The sequence below is a fragment of the Leucoraja erinacea genome, unplaced genomic scaffold (genome assembly GCF_028641065.1).
Source record: "Leucoraja erinacea ecotype New England unplaced genomic scaffold, Leri_hhj_1 Leri_280S, whole genome shotgun sequence".
In the NCBI taxonomy this organism is placed as follows: domain Eukaryota; kingdom Metazoa; phylum Chordata; class Chondrichthyes; order Rajiformes; family Rajidae; genus Leucoraja; species Leucoraja erinaceus.
In genome coordinates, this window is record NW_026576181.1 from 65,001 (window position 1) to 79,210 (window position 14,210).

General features: G+C 64.5%; 1 protein-coding gene across 1 annotated transcript in view; it reads left to right on the forward strand.

Annotated features, from left to right (window-relative positions):
- LOC129693405 (uncharacterized) overlaps window positions 1–13,973 on the forward strand; it is a 17,168-nt gene extending 3,195 nt beyond the window's left edge. The window contains exons 2-7 of the mRNA XM_055630231.1: window positions 10,405–10,567; window positions 10,940–11,237; window positions 11,589–11,696; window positions 12,897–12,926; window positions 13,175–13,222; window positions 13,819–13,973. Of these exons, the coding sequence (XP_055486206.1) occupies window positions 10,405–10,567; window positions 10,940–11,237; window positions 11,589–11,696; window positions 12,897–12,926; window positions 13,175–13,222; window positions 13,819–13,936 (765 nt within the window). The 3' untranslated portion in view covers window positions 13,937–13,973. The remainder of the gene's footprint in view (window positions 1–10,404; window positions 10,568–10,939; window positions 11,238–11,588; window positions 11,697–12,896; window positions 12,927–13,174; window positions 13,223–13,818) is intronic.
- Window positions 13,974–14,210: the final 237 nt, after the last annotated feature.

The following is a 14,210-nucleotide window of genomic DNA, read 5'->3' on the forward strand; positions in this document are numbered from 1 at the left end:
TTCATCCTTCGAATCACCAATGTACAAGCCCAGCCGCTCCATTTTCTCAGTATATGACAGTCCCGCCATCCCGGGAATTAACCTTGTAAACCTACGCTGCACTCTCTCAATAGCAATAATGTATTTCTTAAATTAGGGGACCAAAACTGCACACAATACTCCAGGTGTGGTCTCACTAGGGCTCTGTACAACTGCAGAAGGACCTCTTTGCTCCTATATTCGACTGCTCTTGTTATAAAGGCCAACATGCCATTCGCTTTCTTCACTGCCTGCTGTACCTGCATGCTTACTTTCATAGGCTGATGAACAAGGACCCCCAGATCCCGATGTAATTCCCCTTTTCCAATCTTTACTCCATTTAGATTGTAATCTGCCTTTCGTTTTTTTGCTACTAAAGTGGATAACCTCACATACAGATGCTTGAGTGGCGTGCAAAAGTATTCAGCCCCCTTTACTCTGATACCGCTAAATATAATCCATTGCAACCAATTGCCTTCAGAAGTCACCTAATTAGTAAATAGAATCCACTTGCGTGTAATCTAATCTCAGTATAAATACAGCTGTTCTGTGAAGGCCTCAGAGGTTTGTTAGATAACATTAGTGAACAAACCATATAACCATATAACCATATAACCATATAACAATTACAGCACGGAAACTGGCCATCTCGGTCCTACAAGTCCGTGCCGAACAACTTTTTTTCCCCTTAGTCCCCCCTGCCTGCACTCATACCATAACCCTCCATTCCCTTCTCATCCATATGCCTATCCAATTTATTTTTAAATGATACCAATGAACCTGCCTGCTCCACCACTTCCACTGGAAGCTCATTCCACACCGCTACCACTCTCTGAGTAAAGAAGTTCCCCCTCATATTACCCCTAAACTTCTGTCCCTTAATTCTGAAGTCATGTCCTCTTGTTTGAATCTTCCCTATTCTCAAAGGGAAAAGCTTGTCCACATCAACTCTGTCTATCCCTCTCATCATTTTAAAGACCTCTATCAAGTCCCCCCCTTAACCTTCTGCGCTCCAAAGAATAAAGACCTAACTTATTCAACCTATCTCTGTAACTTAGTTGTTGAAAACCAGGCAACATTCTAGTAAATCTCCTCTGTACTCTCTCTATGTTGTTGATATCCTTCATGAACAGCATCACGAAGCCCAAGGAACACACCAGACAGGTCAGAGATAATGTTGTGGAGATGTTTAAAGCAGGGTTAGGTTATAGAAAAATATCCCAAACTTTGAACATCTCACGGAGCACTGTTCAATCCATCATCCAAAAATGGAAAGAGTATGGCACAACTGCAAACCTACCAAGACATGGCCGTCCACCTAAACTGACAGGCCCGGCAAGGAGAGCATTAGTCAGAGTAGCAGCCAAGAGGCACATGGTAACTCTGGAGGAGCTGCAGAGATCCACAGCTCAGGTGGGAGAATCTGTCCACAGGACAACTATTAGTCGTGCACTCGACAAATCGGGCCTTTATGGAAGAGTGGCAAGAAGAAAGCCATTGTTGAAAAAAAGCCATAAGAAGACCCGTTTGCAGTTTGCCACAAGCCATGTGGGGGATACAGCAAACATGTGGAGGAAGGTGCTCTGGTCAGATGAGACCAAAATTGAAGTTTTTGGCCTAAATGCAAAACGCTATGTGTAGCGGAAAACTAACACTGCACATCACCCTGAACACACCATCCCCACTGTGAAACATGGTGTTGGCAGCATCATGCTGTGGGGATGATTTTCTTCAGCAGGGACAGGGAAGCTGGTCAGAGTTGATGGGAAGATGGATGGAGCCAAATACAGGGCAATCTTGGAAGAAAACCTGTTAGAATCTGCAAAAGACTTGAGACTGGGGCGGAGATTCACCTTCCAGCAGGACAACGACCCTAAACATACAGCCAGAGCTACAATGGAATGGTTTAGATCAAAGCATATTCGTGTGTTAGAATGGCCCAGTCAAAGTCCAGACCTAAATCCAATTGAGAATCTCTGGCAAGACTTGAAAATTGCTGTTCACAGACGCTCTCCATCAAATCTGACTGACCTTGAACTATTTTGCAAAGAAGAATGGGCAAAAATTTCAGCCTCTAGATGTGCAAAGCTGGTAGAGACATACCCCCAAAAGACTTGCAGCTGTAATTGCAGCGAAAGGTGGTTCTACAAAGTATTGACTCAGGGGGGCTGAATACCTTTGCACGCCACACTTTTCAGTTTTGTATTTGTAAAAAAAATTGAAAACCATGTATCATTTTGCTTCCACTTCACAATTATGCACCACTTTGTGTTGGTCTATCATATAAAATCCCAATAAAATACATTTACGTTTGTGGTTGTAACGTGACAAAATGAGGAAAAGTTCAAGGGGTATGAAAACTTTTGCAAGCCACCGTATATCCGCATTAAACTTCATCTGCCATGTATCTGCCCACTCCCCCAACCTGTCCAAGTCACCTGGCATCCTCATAGCATCCTCCTCACAGTTCACACTGCCACCCAGCTTTGTGTCATCTGCAATGTTGCTAATGTTACTTTGAATCCCATCATCCAAATCATTGATGTATATTATAAAAAGCTGCAGTACCCAGCACCGAGCCTTGCGGTTCCCCACTAGTCACTGCTGGTCCCAGCACCGAGCCTTGCGGTTCCCCACTAGTCACTGCCTGGTCCCAGCACCGAGCCTTGCGGTTCCCCACTAGTCACTGCCTGGTCCCAGCACCGAGCCTTGCGGTTCCCCACTAGTCACTGCCTGGTCCCAGCACCGAGCCTTGCGGTTCCCCACTAGTCACTGCTGGTCCCAGCACCGAGCCTTGCGGTACCCCACTAGTCCCACTAGTCACTGCTGGTCCCAGCACCGAGCCTTGCGGTTCCCCACTAGTCACTGCTGGTCCCAGCACCGAGCCTTGCGGTTCCCCACTAGTCACTGCTGGTCCCAGCACCGAGCCTTGCGGTTCCCCACTAGTCACTGCTGGTCCCAGCACCGGGCCTTGCGGTTCCCCACTAGTCACTGCTGGTCCCAGCACCGAGCCTTGCGGTTCCCCGCTAGTCACTGCTGGTCCCAGCACCGAGCCTTGCGGTTCCCCACTAGTGACTGCCTGCCATTCTGAAAGGGACCAGTTAATCCATACTCTCAGTTTCCTGTCTGCCAACCACTACTCCATCCATGTCAGCACTCTCCTCTCTGTCTCCTCACTCTCACTGCCCCCCCCTCACTCCCCCCCCCCTCACTGTCCCCCCCTCACTGTCCCCCCCTCACTGTCCCCCCCTCACTGTCCCCCCCTCACTGCCCCCCCCCCTCACTGTCCCCCCCCTCACTGTCCCCCCCTCTCCCCCTCACTGTCCCCCCCTCACTGTCTCCCCCCTCACTGTCTTCCCCCCCCCCTCCCCCCCTCACTGTCCCCCCTCACTGTCCCCCCCCTCACTGTCCCCCCCCCTCACTGTCCCCCCCTCACTGTCCCCCCTCACTGTCCCCCCCCTCACTGTCCCCCCTCACTGTCTCCCCCTCACTGTCCCCCCCCCACACTGTCCCCCCCTCACTGTCCCCCCCCTCACTGTCCCCCCCTCACTGTCCCCCCACTCACTGTCCCCCCCTCACTGTCCCCCCTCACTCGCCCCCCACTGCCCCCCCCTCACTGTCCCCCCCTCACTGTCCCCCCCTCACTGTCCCCCCCTCACTGTCCCCCCTCACTGTCCCCCCCCCTCACTGTCACCCCCCCCCTCACTGTCCCCCCTCACTGTCCCCCCCCTCACTGTCCCCCCCCCCACTGTCCCCCCCTCACTGTCCCCCCCTCACTGTCCCCCCTCACTGTCCCCCTCCCCTCAACTGCCCCCCCCCTCACTGTCCCCCCCCCTGTCCCCCTCACTGTCCCCCTCACTGTCCCCCCCTCACTGTCACCCCCCCCCACTGTCCCCCCCCCTCACTGTCCCCCCCTCACTGTCCCCCCCTCACTGTCCCCCCCTCACTGTCACCCCCCCCCTCACTGCCCCCCCTCACTGTCCCCCCCCTCACTGTCCCCCTCACTCCTGCCCCCCCCTCACTGTCCCCCCCTCACTGTCCCCCCCTCACTGTCCCCCCCTCACTGTCCCCCCTCACTGTCCCCCCCCTCACTGTCCCCCCCTCACTGTCCCCCCCTCACTGTCCCCCCCTCACTGTCCCCCCCTCACTGTCCCCCCTCACTGTCCCCCCTCACTGTCCCCCCCTCTGTCCCCCCCCTCACTGTCCCCCCCTCACTGTCCCCCCCTCACTGTCCCCCCTCACTGTCCCCCCTCACTCACCCCCTGTCCCCCTCACTGTCCCCCCCCTCACTGTCCCCCCCCTCACTGTCCCCCCCCCACTGTCCCCCCCCCCCACTGTCCCCCCCACTGTCCCCCCCCCTCACTGTCCCCCCCTCACTGTCCCCCTCACTGTCCCCCCCTCACTGTCCCCCCCTCACTGTCCCCCCTCACTGTCCCCCCTCACACTGTCCCCCCCCTCACTGTCCCCCCCTCACTGTCCCCCCTCACTGTCCCCCCCCCACTGTCCCCCCCTCACTGTCCCCCCCTCACTGTCCCCCCTCACTGTCCCTCCCCTCACCTCACCCCCCCCCTCACTGTCCCCCCCCACTGTCCCCCCCCACTGTCCCCCCCCTCACTGTCCCCCCCTCACTGTCCCCCCCTCACTGTCCCCCCCCACACTGTCCCCCCTCACTGTCCCCCCCTCACTGTCCCCCCTCACTGTCCCCCCACTCACTGTCCCCCCCCCACTGTCCCCCCCCCTCACTGTCCCCCCCCACTGTCCCCCCTCCTCACTGTCCCCCACTGTCCCCCCTCACTGTCCCCCTCACTCACTGTCCCCCCCCTCACTGTCCCCCCCTCACTGTCCCCCCTCACTGTCCCCCCCCCTCACTGTCCCCCCCTCACTGTCCCCCCTCACTGTCCCCCCCCTCACTGTCCCCCCCCACTGTCTGTCCCCCCCTACTGTCCCCCCTCACTGTCCCCCCACTGTCCCCCCTCACTGTCCCCCCCCCCTCACTGTCCCCCCCTCACTGTCCCCCCCTCACTGTCTCCCCCCCCTCACTGTCCCCCCCCCTCACTGTCCCCCCCCCCCTGTCCCCCCCCCACTGTCCCCCCTCACTGTCCCCCCCCTCACTGTCCCCCCTCACTGTCCCCCCTCACTGTCCCCCCCTCACTGTCCCCCCCCTCACTGTCCCCCTCACTGTCCCCCCTCACTGTCCCCCCCCTCACTGTCCCCCTCCCTCACTGTCCCCCCTCACTCACTCCCCCTCACTGTCCCCCCCTCACTGTCCCCCCTCACTGTCCCCCCCCTCACTGTCCCCCCTCACTGTCCCCCCCCACTCACTGTCCCCCTCACTGTCCCCCCCTCACTGTCCCCCCCCCCTCACTGTCCCCCCCCACTGTCTCCCTCACTGTCCCCCCCTCTCTGTCCCCCCCCCACTGTCCCCCCCTCACTGTCCCCCCCTCACTGTCCCCCCCCCCTGCCCCCCTCACTGTCCCCCCTCACTGTCCCCCCTCACTGTCACCCCCCCCCCCCCACTCACTCCCCCCCTCACTGTCCCCCCTCACTGTCCCCCCCTCACTGTCCCCCCTCACTGTCCCCCCCTCACTGTCCCCCCCTCACTGTCCCCCCCTCACTGTCCCCCCCCCTCACTGTCCCCCCCTCACTGTCCCCCCTCACTGTGTCCCCCCCCTCACTGTCCCCCCCCCACTGTCCCCCCCTCACTGTCCCCCCCTCACTGTCCCCCCCTCACTGTCCCCCCCCTCACTGTCCCCCCCTCACTGTCCCCCCCTCACTGTCTCCCCCCCTCACTGTCCCCCCCCTCACTCACTGTCCCCCCCTCACTGTCCCCCTCACTGTCCCCCCTGTCCCCCCTCACTGTCCCCCCCTCACTGTCCCCCCCTCACTGTCCCCCCTCACTGTCCCCCCTCACTGTCCCCCCACTGTCCCCCTCCCTCACCCCCCTCACTGTCCCCCCACTGTCCCCCCCTCCCCCCTCCTGTCCCCCCCCCACTGTCCCCCCTCACTCACACTGTGTCCCCCCTCACTGTCCCCCACCCCACTCACTGTCCCCCCTCACTGTCCCCCCTCACTCCTGTCCCCCCTCACTGTCTGTGTCCCCCCCCCACTGTCCCCCCCTCACTGTCCCCCCCCACTGTCCCCCCCCTCACTGTCCCCCCCCTCACTGTCCCCCCTCACTGTCCCCCCCCCTCACTGTCCCCCCCTCACTGTCCCCCCTCACTGTCCCCCCCCCTCACTGTCCCCCCCCTCACTGTCCCCCCCTCACTGTCCCCCCCTCACTGTCCCCCCCTGTCCCCCCCCCACTGTCCCCCCTCACTGTCCCCCCCCCCACTGTCCCCCCTCACTGTCCCCCCCTCACTGTCCCCCCCCTCACTCCCCCCTCACTGTCCCCCCTCACCTCCCCCCCCCTCACTGTCTCCCCCTCACTGTCACCCCCCTCACTGTCCCCCCTCACTGTCCCCCCTCACTGTCCCCCCCTCACTGTCCCCCCCCCACTGTCCCCCCCCTCACTGTCCCCCCCCTCACTGTCCCCCCCCTCACTCCCCCCCTCACTGTCCCCCCTCACTGTCCCCCCCCCCCCACTGTCCCCCCCTCACTGTTGTCCCCCCCACTGTCCCCCCCCTCCCCCCCCCCCTGTCCCCCCTCACTGTCCCCCCCCACTGTCCCCTCACTGTCCCCCCACTCACCCCCCTCACTGTCCCCCCCTCACTGTCCCCCCCCACTGTCCCCCCCACTCACTGTCCCCCCCTCACTGTCCCCCCTCACTGTCCCCCCTCACTGTCCCCCCCTCACTGTCCCCCCCTCACTGTCCCCCCTCACTGTCCCCCCCCACACTGTCCCCCCCCCCCACTGTCCCCCCCCTCTCACTGTCCCCCCTCACTGTCCCCCCCTCACTGTCCCCCCACTGTCCCCCCCTCCCTCCCCCCCCCTCACTGTCCCCCCTCACTGTCCCCCCCTCACTGTCCCCCCTCACTGTCCCCCCCACTGTCCCCCCTCACTGTCCCCCCCTCACTGTCCCCCCCTCACTGTCCCCCCCTCACTGTCCCCCCCCCCTCACTGTCCCCCCCTCACTGTCCCCCCTCACTGTCCCCCCCTCACTGTCCCCCCACTGTCCCCCCCCCACTGTCCCCCTCACTGTCCCCCCTCACTGTGTCCCCCTCACACTCCCCCCCACTCACTGTCCCCCTGTCCCTGTCCCCCCCTCACTGTCCCCCCCTCACTGTCCCCCCCTCACTGTCCCCCCCACACTGTCCCCCCTCACTGTCCCCCCTCACTGTCCCCCCTCACTGTCCCCCCCTCACTGTCCCCCCTCACTGTCCCCCCTCACTGTCCCCCCCTCACTGTCCCCCCCACTCCCCCCCTCACTGTCCCCCTCACTGTCCCCCCCCCCCCCCTCACTGTCCCCCCCCCTCACTGTCCCCCCTCTCACTGTCCCCCCCCTCACTGTCCCCCCCCTCACTGTCCCCCCCTCACTGTCCCCCCCCTCACTGTCCCCCCTCACTGTCCCCCCCTCACTGTCCCCCCCTGTCCCCCCCCTCACTCCCCCCTCACTGTCCCCCCCCCCTCACTGTCCCCCCCCTCACTGTCCCCCTCACTGTCCCTCCCTGTCCCCCCCTCACTGTCTCCCCCTCACTGTCCCCCCCCTCACTGTCCCCCCCTCACTGTCCCCCCCCTCACTGTCCCCCCCCTCACTGTCCCCCCTCACTGTCCCCCCCCCTCACTGTCCCCCCCTCACTGTCCCCCCTCCTCACTGTCCCCACTGTCCCCCCTCACTGTCCCCCCCCACTGTCCCCCCTCACTGTCCCCCCTCACTGTCCCCCCCCTCACTGTCCCCCTCACTGTCCCCCCCTCACTGTCCCCCCCCCTCACTGTCCCCCCCCTCACTGTCCCCCCCCTCACTGTCCCCCCCTCACTGTCCCCCCCTCACTGTCCCCCCTCACTGTCCCCCCCCTCACTGTCCCCCCTCACTGTCCCCCCCTGTCCCCCTCACTGTCCCCCCTCTCACTGTCCCCCCTCACTGTCCCCCCCACTGTCCCCCCCCCTCACTGTCCCCCCCTCACTGTCCCCCCTCTCACTCCCACCCCCCCTCACTGTCCCCCCTCACTGTCCCCCCCCTCACTGTCCCCCCTCACTGTCCCCCCTCACTGTCCCCCCCTCCCTCACTGTCCCCCCCTCACTGTCCCCCCCCCTGTCTGTCCCCCCCCTCACTGTCCCCCCACTGTCTGCCCCCCACTGTCCCCCTCTGTCCCCCCCCACTGTCCCCCCCCCTCACTGTCCCCCCCTCACTGTCCCCCCCTCACTGTCCCCCCTCACTGTCCCCCCCCTCACTGTCCCCCCCCTCACTGTCCCCCCCCTCACTGTCCCCCCCCACTCACTGTCCCCCCTCACTGTCCCCCCCACTGTCCCCCCCTCACTGTCCCCCCCTCACTGTGTCCCCCCCTCACTGTCCCCCCTCACTGTCCCCCCTCACTGTCCCCCCCCCTCACTGTCCCCCCTCACTGTCCCCCCTCACTGTCCCCCCACTGTCCCCCCCCCCTCACTGTCCCCCCCTCACTGTCCCCCCCCCCCCACTGTCCCCCCTCACTGTCCCCCCCTCACTGTCCCCCCTCACTGTCCCCCCCTCACTGTCCCCCCTCACTGTCCCCCCCCTCACTGTCCCCCCCTCACTGTCCCCCCCTGTCCCCCCCTCACTGTCCCCCTCCCCCCCCCTCACTGTCCCCCCCCTCACTGTCCCCCCCTCACTTCCCCCCTCACTCTGTCCCCCCCCCCTCACTGTCCCCCCACTGTCTCCCCCCCTCACTGTCCCCCCTCACTGTCCCCCCTCACTCACTGTCCCCCCCTCACTGTCCCCCTCCTCTCCCCCCCTCACTGTCCCCCCTCACTGTCCCCCCTCACTGTCCCCCCCTCACTGTCCCCCCTCACTGTCCCCCCACTCACTGTCCCCCCTCACTGCCCCCCCTCACTGTGTCCCCCTCTCACTGTCCCCCCTCACTGTCCCCCCCTCACTGTCCCCCCTCACTGTCCCCCCCCCCTCTGTGTCCCCCTCACTGTCCCCCCCTCACTGTCCCCCCTCACTGTCCCCCCTCACTGTCCCCCCCTCACTGTCCCCCCCCCTCACTGTGTCCCCCCCTCACTGTCCCCCCCCCCCACTGTCCCCCTCACTGTCCCCCCCTCACTGTCCCCCCCTCACTGTCCCCCCCCCTCACTGTCCCCCCCCTCACTGTCCCCCCCCACTGTCCCCCCTCACTGTCCCCCCCCTCACTGTCCCCCCTCACTGTCCCCCCTCACTGTCCCCCCTCACTGTCCCCCCTCACTGTCCCCCCCTCACTGTCCCCCCTCACTGTCCCCCCCTCACTGTCTGTCCCCCCCTCCTGGCCCCCTCACTGTCCCCCCCTCACTGTCCCCCCCTCACTGTCCCCCCTCACTGTCCCCCCCTCACTGTGTCCCCCTCACTGTCCCCCCCCCTCACTGTCCCCCCCTCACTGTCCCCCCCCCCTCACTGTCCCCCCCTCACTGTCCCCCCTGTCCTGCCCTGTCCCCCTCACTGTCCCCCCTCACTGTCCCCCCCCTCACTGTCCCCCCCTGTGTCCCCTCACTGTCCCCCCCCTCACTGTCCCCCCTCACTGTCCCCCCCTCACTGTCCCCCCCCCTCACTGTCCCCCCTCACTGTCCCCCCTCACTGTCCCCCCTCACTGTCCCCCTCACTTCCCCCCCTCACTGTCCCCCCCCTCACTGTCCCCCCCCTCCCTGTCCCCCCCCCCCCCTGTCCCCCCCTCACTGTCCCCCCCCACTGTGCCCCTCACTGTCCCCCCCTCACTGTCCCCCCCCCTCACTGTCCCCCCTCACTGTCCCCCCCTCACTGTCCCCCCCTCACTGTCCCCCCTCACACCCCCCCCACCCTCACTGTCCCCCCTCACTGTCCCCCCTCACTGTCCCCCCTCACTGTCCCCCCCACTGTGTCCCCCCCTCACTGTCCCCCCCTCACTGTCCCCCCTCACTGTCCCCCCCTCTGTGCCCCTCCCCCCCCTCCCCCCCTGTCCCCCCCTCACTGTCCCCCTCACTGTCCCCCCCACACTGTCCCCCCTCACTGTCCCCCCTCACTGTCCCCCCCCACTCACTGTCCCCCCCCCCACTGTCCCCCCCTCACTGTCCCCCCCTCACTCACCCCCCCCCTCACTGTCCCCCCCCCCACTGTCCCCCCTCTGTGCCCCCCTCACTGTCCCCCCCCCTCACTCACTGTCCCCCCCTCACTGTCCCCCCTCACTGTCCCCCCCCCCCCTCACTGAGCCCCTCCCCACAGTTCCCTCCTGAGGTGAGCATCTTCCTGTCGGGGGATGGGAGCCGCGTGTGTTGTTTCACCACGGGCTTCTACCCCGCTCCATCGAGGTGAACCTGGTGCGGGACGGCCTGGTCCTGGATGAGAGCCGCTCCCACGGGACGCTGCCCAACCACGACGGCACCTTCCAGCAGCGCCGCTGGGCCCACCCCACTGGAGCCCCGGAGGCACGGCCCCGCTCTCCTGTCGTGTGGCAGGGGCTGTCACCTCCCTGTCCGAGCCCCTCGAGGTCTGCCCCTCTCACTGGGGGGGGGGTGGGGGGGGGGGGGGTTCCCCCTGGGGGTGGGGAGGGAGATCGGAGAGAGGGAAGGGGGAGGGTTAGGAAATAGAGGACTGGGTGAGGGAGGGGGGGAGAGGAGGGGGATTGGAGGGGGGGGGGGAGATGGGGGAGGGGGAGGGTCACTTCCCCCCCTCACTGCCCCCCTAGCTTCAGGGCAGGTGGGTGTCCCCCTCCTCAGCTCGGGAGGGAGAGAGAAGAAGGAACTGGGGGGGTCAGTGAGACTAGGGGAAGGATGCCCCCCCTCACTGGGATCCCCTCACCCGGTCTCTCACTCTCATCCCCCTCACTGTTTGAATCTGGGACAGTCCCCAAGTCGGGCAGCCTCTCCCCACAGTTCAGCCTGGTGCTCGTTGTCCCTGGTGCTGGTGGGATGGGAGCCGCGTTTGGTGTCCTCACCACGGGCTTCTACTCGCGCTCCATCGAGGTGAACCTGGTGGGGGACGGCCTGGTCCTGGATGAGAGCCCGCTCCCACGGGACGCTGCCCAACCACGACGGCACCTTCCAGCAGCGCCGCTGGGCCCACATGGAGCCCGGAGCCACGGCCCCGCTCACCCGCCGTGTGGAGCACCCGGGGCTGTCCTAGCCCCTCGAGGTCTTCCTGGGTGTGGGGTGGCGGGGGCGGGGGGTGGGGGGAAGGGGGGGGTGGGGAGAGAGGGAGAGGGGAGGGTGGGTTAGGAAATAGAGGGGGGGGTGGGGAGGGGGGGGGGTGAGAGCGGGAGATTGGGGGGATGGGGGGGGGGTATGAGATGGGCGGAGGGTGAGAGAGTTGGTGAGGAGGGTGGGGTAGCGCTCAAGGCAGGTGGGTGAGGAGGGAAGCAGCTCGGGAGGGAGATGAGGGGGTGAGAAGGGGAGGGGGTGAGTGAGACTAGGGGAAGGATGGATTGGGGGAGAAGAGGGGTATGCGTGACCCGGTCTCTGTCTCTCATCCGCCTGTGTTTGTGAATCTGGGACAGTCCGCAAGTCGGGCATCACCGTGATGGCCATTGTCCTGGTGCTCGTTGCCCTGGTGCTGGTGGTGGCCGCTGTCGTGGGGGGAGTCCTCTACTGGAAGAAGAAACAAGGTAGGAGTGGGGGAAGGGAGGGGAGGGGAAGTGGAGGGGCGACCACATCCTCCTCAACCCCCCCCTCCCCCCCCCCACGACCCATGTACCTCAACCTGCCCCCGAACTACGACCTTCAACCTCCCCCCGACTTTTCTGATACAAGACGTCACGTTGTTTCCTCTGTCTCCCGTCTCCTCCCCCCCGCTCCCTCTCCAGACCCCCAGACCCCCGTCTCAACCTCTCTCCGCCCGCCCCCCTTCTGCCACGTGGGAGGTAGGAGCATACGGGGGGGGGGAGGTGTCCAGCCAACACAGTATCAGGCCCTTCGGCCCACCGTGTCCGTGTCTGCCCGTCAGGGGCCCGTGGACATTGCTCCCATTTGCCGACTCTGGGCCGCTGGTTCTTTGCCTGGCAGCTCCGGGCCGGACATCTATCGGGCTGAGAGTCTCAGCTGCCCCACCCCTCGTGCAGCGCAAACACATGGCAGCCCCCGGGGGAGGGGGGATTATTCTCCAATCCTCCTCCCTCAAACCGCAGCTCTGCCCCGGGTCAACGTGACCTCCTGCCCGCCGCATGTGTCTGCATCATCCTCCGGGCACCTCCACCCCCGTGGCCTGACCCAGCGGAAACACCGAGCACAACTCAATCTGCCCCACACTCCTCCCCCTCCATCACCCCCTCCATCTCCCCCTCCCCCTCCATCCCCTCCATCTCACCTTCTCCCCGTCCTCACCACCCTACGCCCATCTCACTCCCCCATCTCTCTCTCCCTCGCTCATCGCCTCCGACCCGTCCCTCCCCTCCATCTCCATCCTCTTCCCTGTGTTTCCTCACACCTTTCTCCCGTCTCCCCTCACTCTCCCTCACCCCGCCATCACCCCCCCCCCCCCCCCCCCCCCCCCGGCCATCTCTGTGTGGGTGTCGTCGGAGCCGGTGTGGGTGTGGGGGCTGGTGTGGGTGCGCAGGCCGGTGTGGTGTGGGGGCCGGTGTGGGGGCTGGGGCCGGTGTGGGTGTGGGGGCCGCTGTGGGGCGGGGGCCGGTGATGAAGCGGGGGCCGGTGTGGGTGTGGGAACCGATGTCGGGCCTGGTGTGGGTGTTGGGGCCGGGCCCAGCCCTGAGCTGCTGCCTGTCCCACTCTTCCCGGTCACAGCCCAGCCCGTGTCCGCTGTGTGATTGGGGTGAGAGCTGAGGGTTGACAACTGTCTCTGTGTTTTACAGCGGGGAAGAGCGGCTACAATGCCACCAAGAGTAAGTACTGTGCCTGTGTCCGCGCGTGTCCGTGTGTGTCCGTGTATTTTTGTGCGCGTCAGTGTGACCCTTGCTATCTGTCCACGTGTCTGCGCTGTGACCGTCTGTGCCCGTCCCCGCAACGTGTACGTGTCCGTGCGAGTCCCTGTGTCCCCGTGCTCGTGTGTGTGCGCGTGTCCGTCTGCCCGCGCCTCACTGCACCCACGGCGGCGCCAGTTGACGTGTAACGTCGCTCCTTCCCTCCGCAGCCTCGGAGCGCGGGGAAAACTCAACAAACTCCTCTGCTCCAGCCTGAGGTAAGAACTGGGACCCCCCGCAAACCCTGTGAGGGTGGCGTTTATTCTGCTGGAGGGAGGGGGGTAGTGGGTATAATTCCCGGTGGGGGGGTATTCCCGGCGGGGGAGCTGTGGGTTTAATGCCCCGTTGCGTGGGGAGGGGCTACCGTGTGTGTGTATGTGTTGGGGGGGGGCGGTTATTCCAGCGGTGTGTGTGTGTGTGTGTGTTGGGGGAGGGGGATGGAGCGGATCATATCCAGTGAGAGGAGGCGTGGGTATTTCTGGGGGGGGGGTGGTTTTATTGCTGATAATTGAGGGGATGGGGGGGGGGGCGCGACACAGACACGACAGTGACATTAAAGAGACTTGTGGATGGACACGTGGACATGCGGGGAGCGGGGGGGGGGAGGGTGACGCGCAGACAGATGGTTGGTGTCGGCAGCATGGTCGGCACAGACAGTGTGGCCGAAGGGCCTGTTGTTGTGACGTACTGTCCTGTGGTGCTGGGCGGGTGTATTGCAGGCAGGGAGCGGGGGGGTCAGTACTACTGCTACACGCGTGGGCTTGTGTCGCTCTGTAACCAACTCTCTCTCTCTCTGTCTGTCTGTCTCCCCCAGGGCCGCCGTGTGCCGTGCTGCCCGTAATGTTCCTGCAATGATGGGGTTCAGGGTGGAACAGTCCCGATCAACATCTGGTGGGAATGAATCACAGCTGGAGGGTTTCAACGCTGGTTGACCCGAGGCCCGGAGGGGGTTCCTGGCGTTGTGACATCACATCCACCCGTTGACTGTGGGCGGCGTTGGGGAGGGGGGAATCAGGGAATGTGATTCTTTGCTGGGGGGTTGATCAGGGAATGTGATTCTTTGCTGGGGGGGGGGGGGAATCAGGGAATGTGATTCTGGGCTGGGGGGTGATGAGGGAATGTGATTCTTTGCTGGCGGGTGGGGGAATCAGGGAATGTGATTCTTTGCTGGGGGGTGATGAGGGAATGTGATTCTTTGCTGGGGGG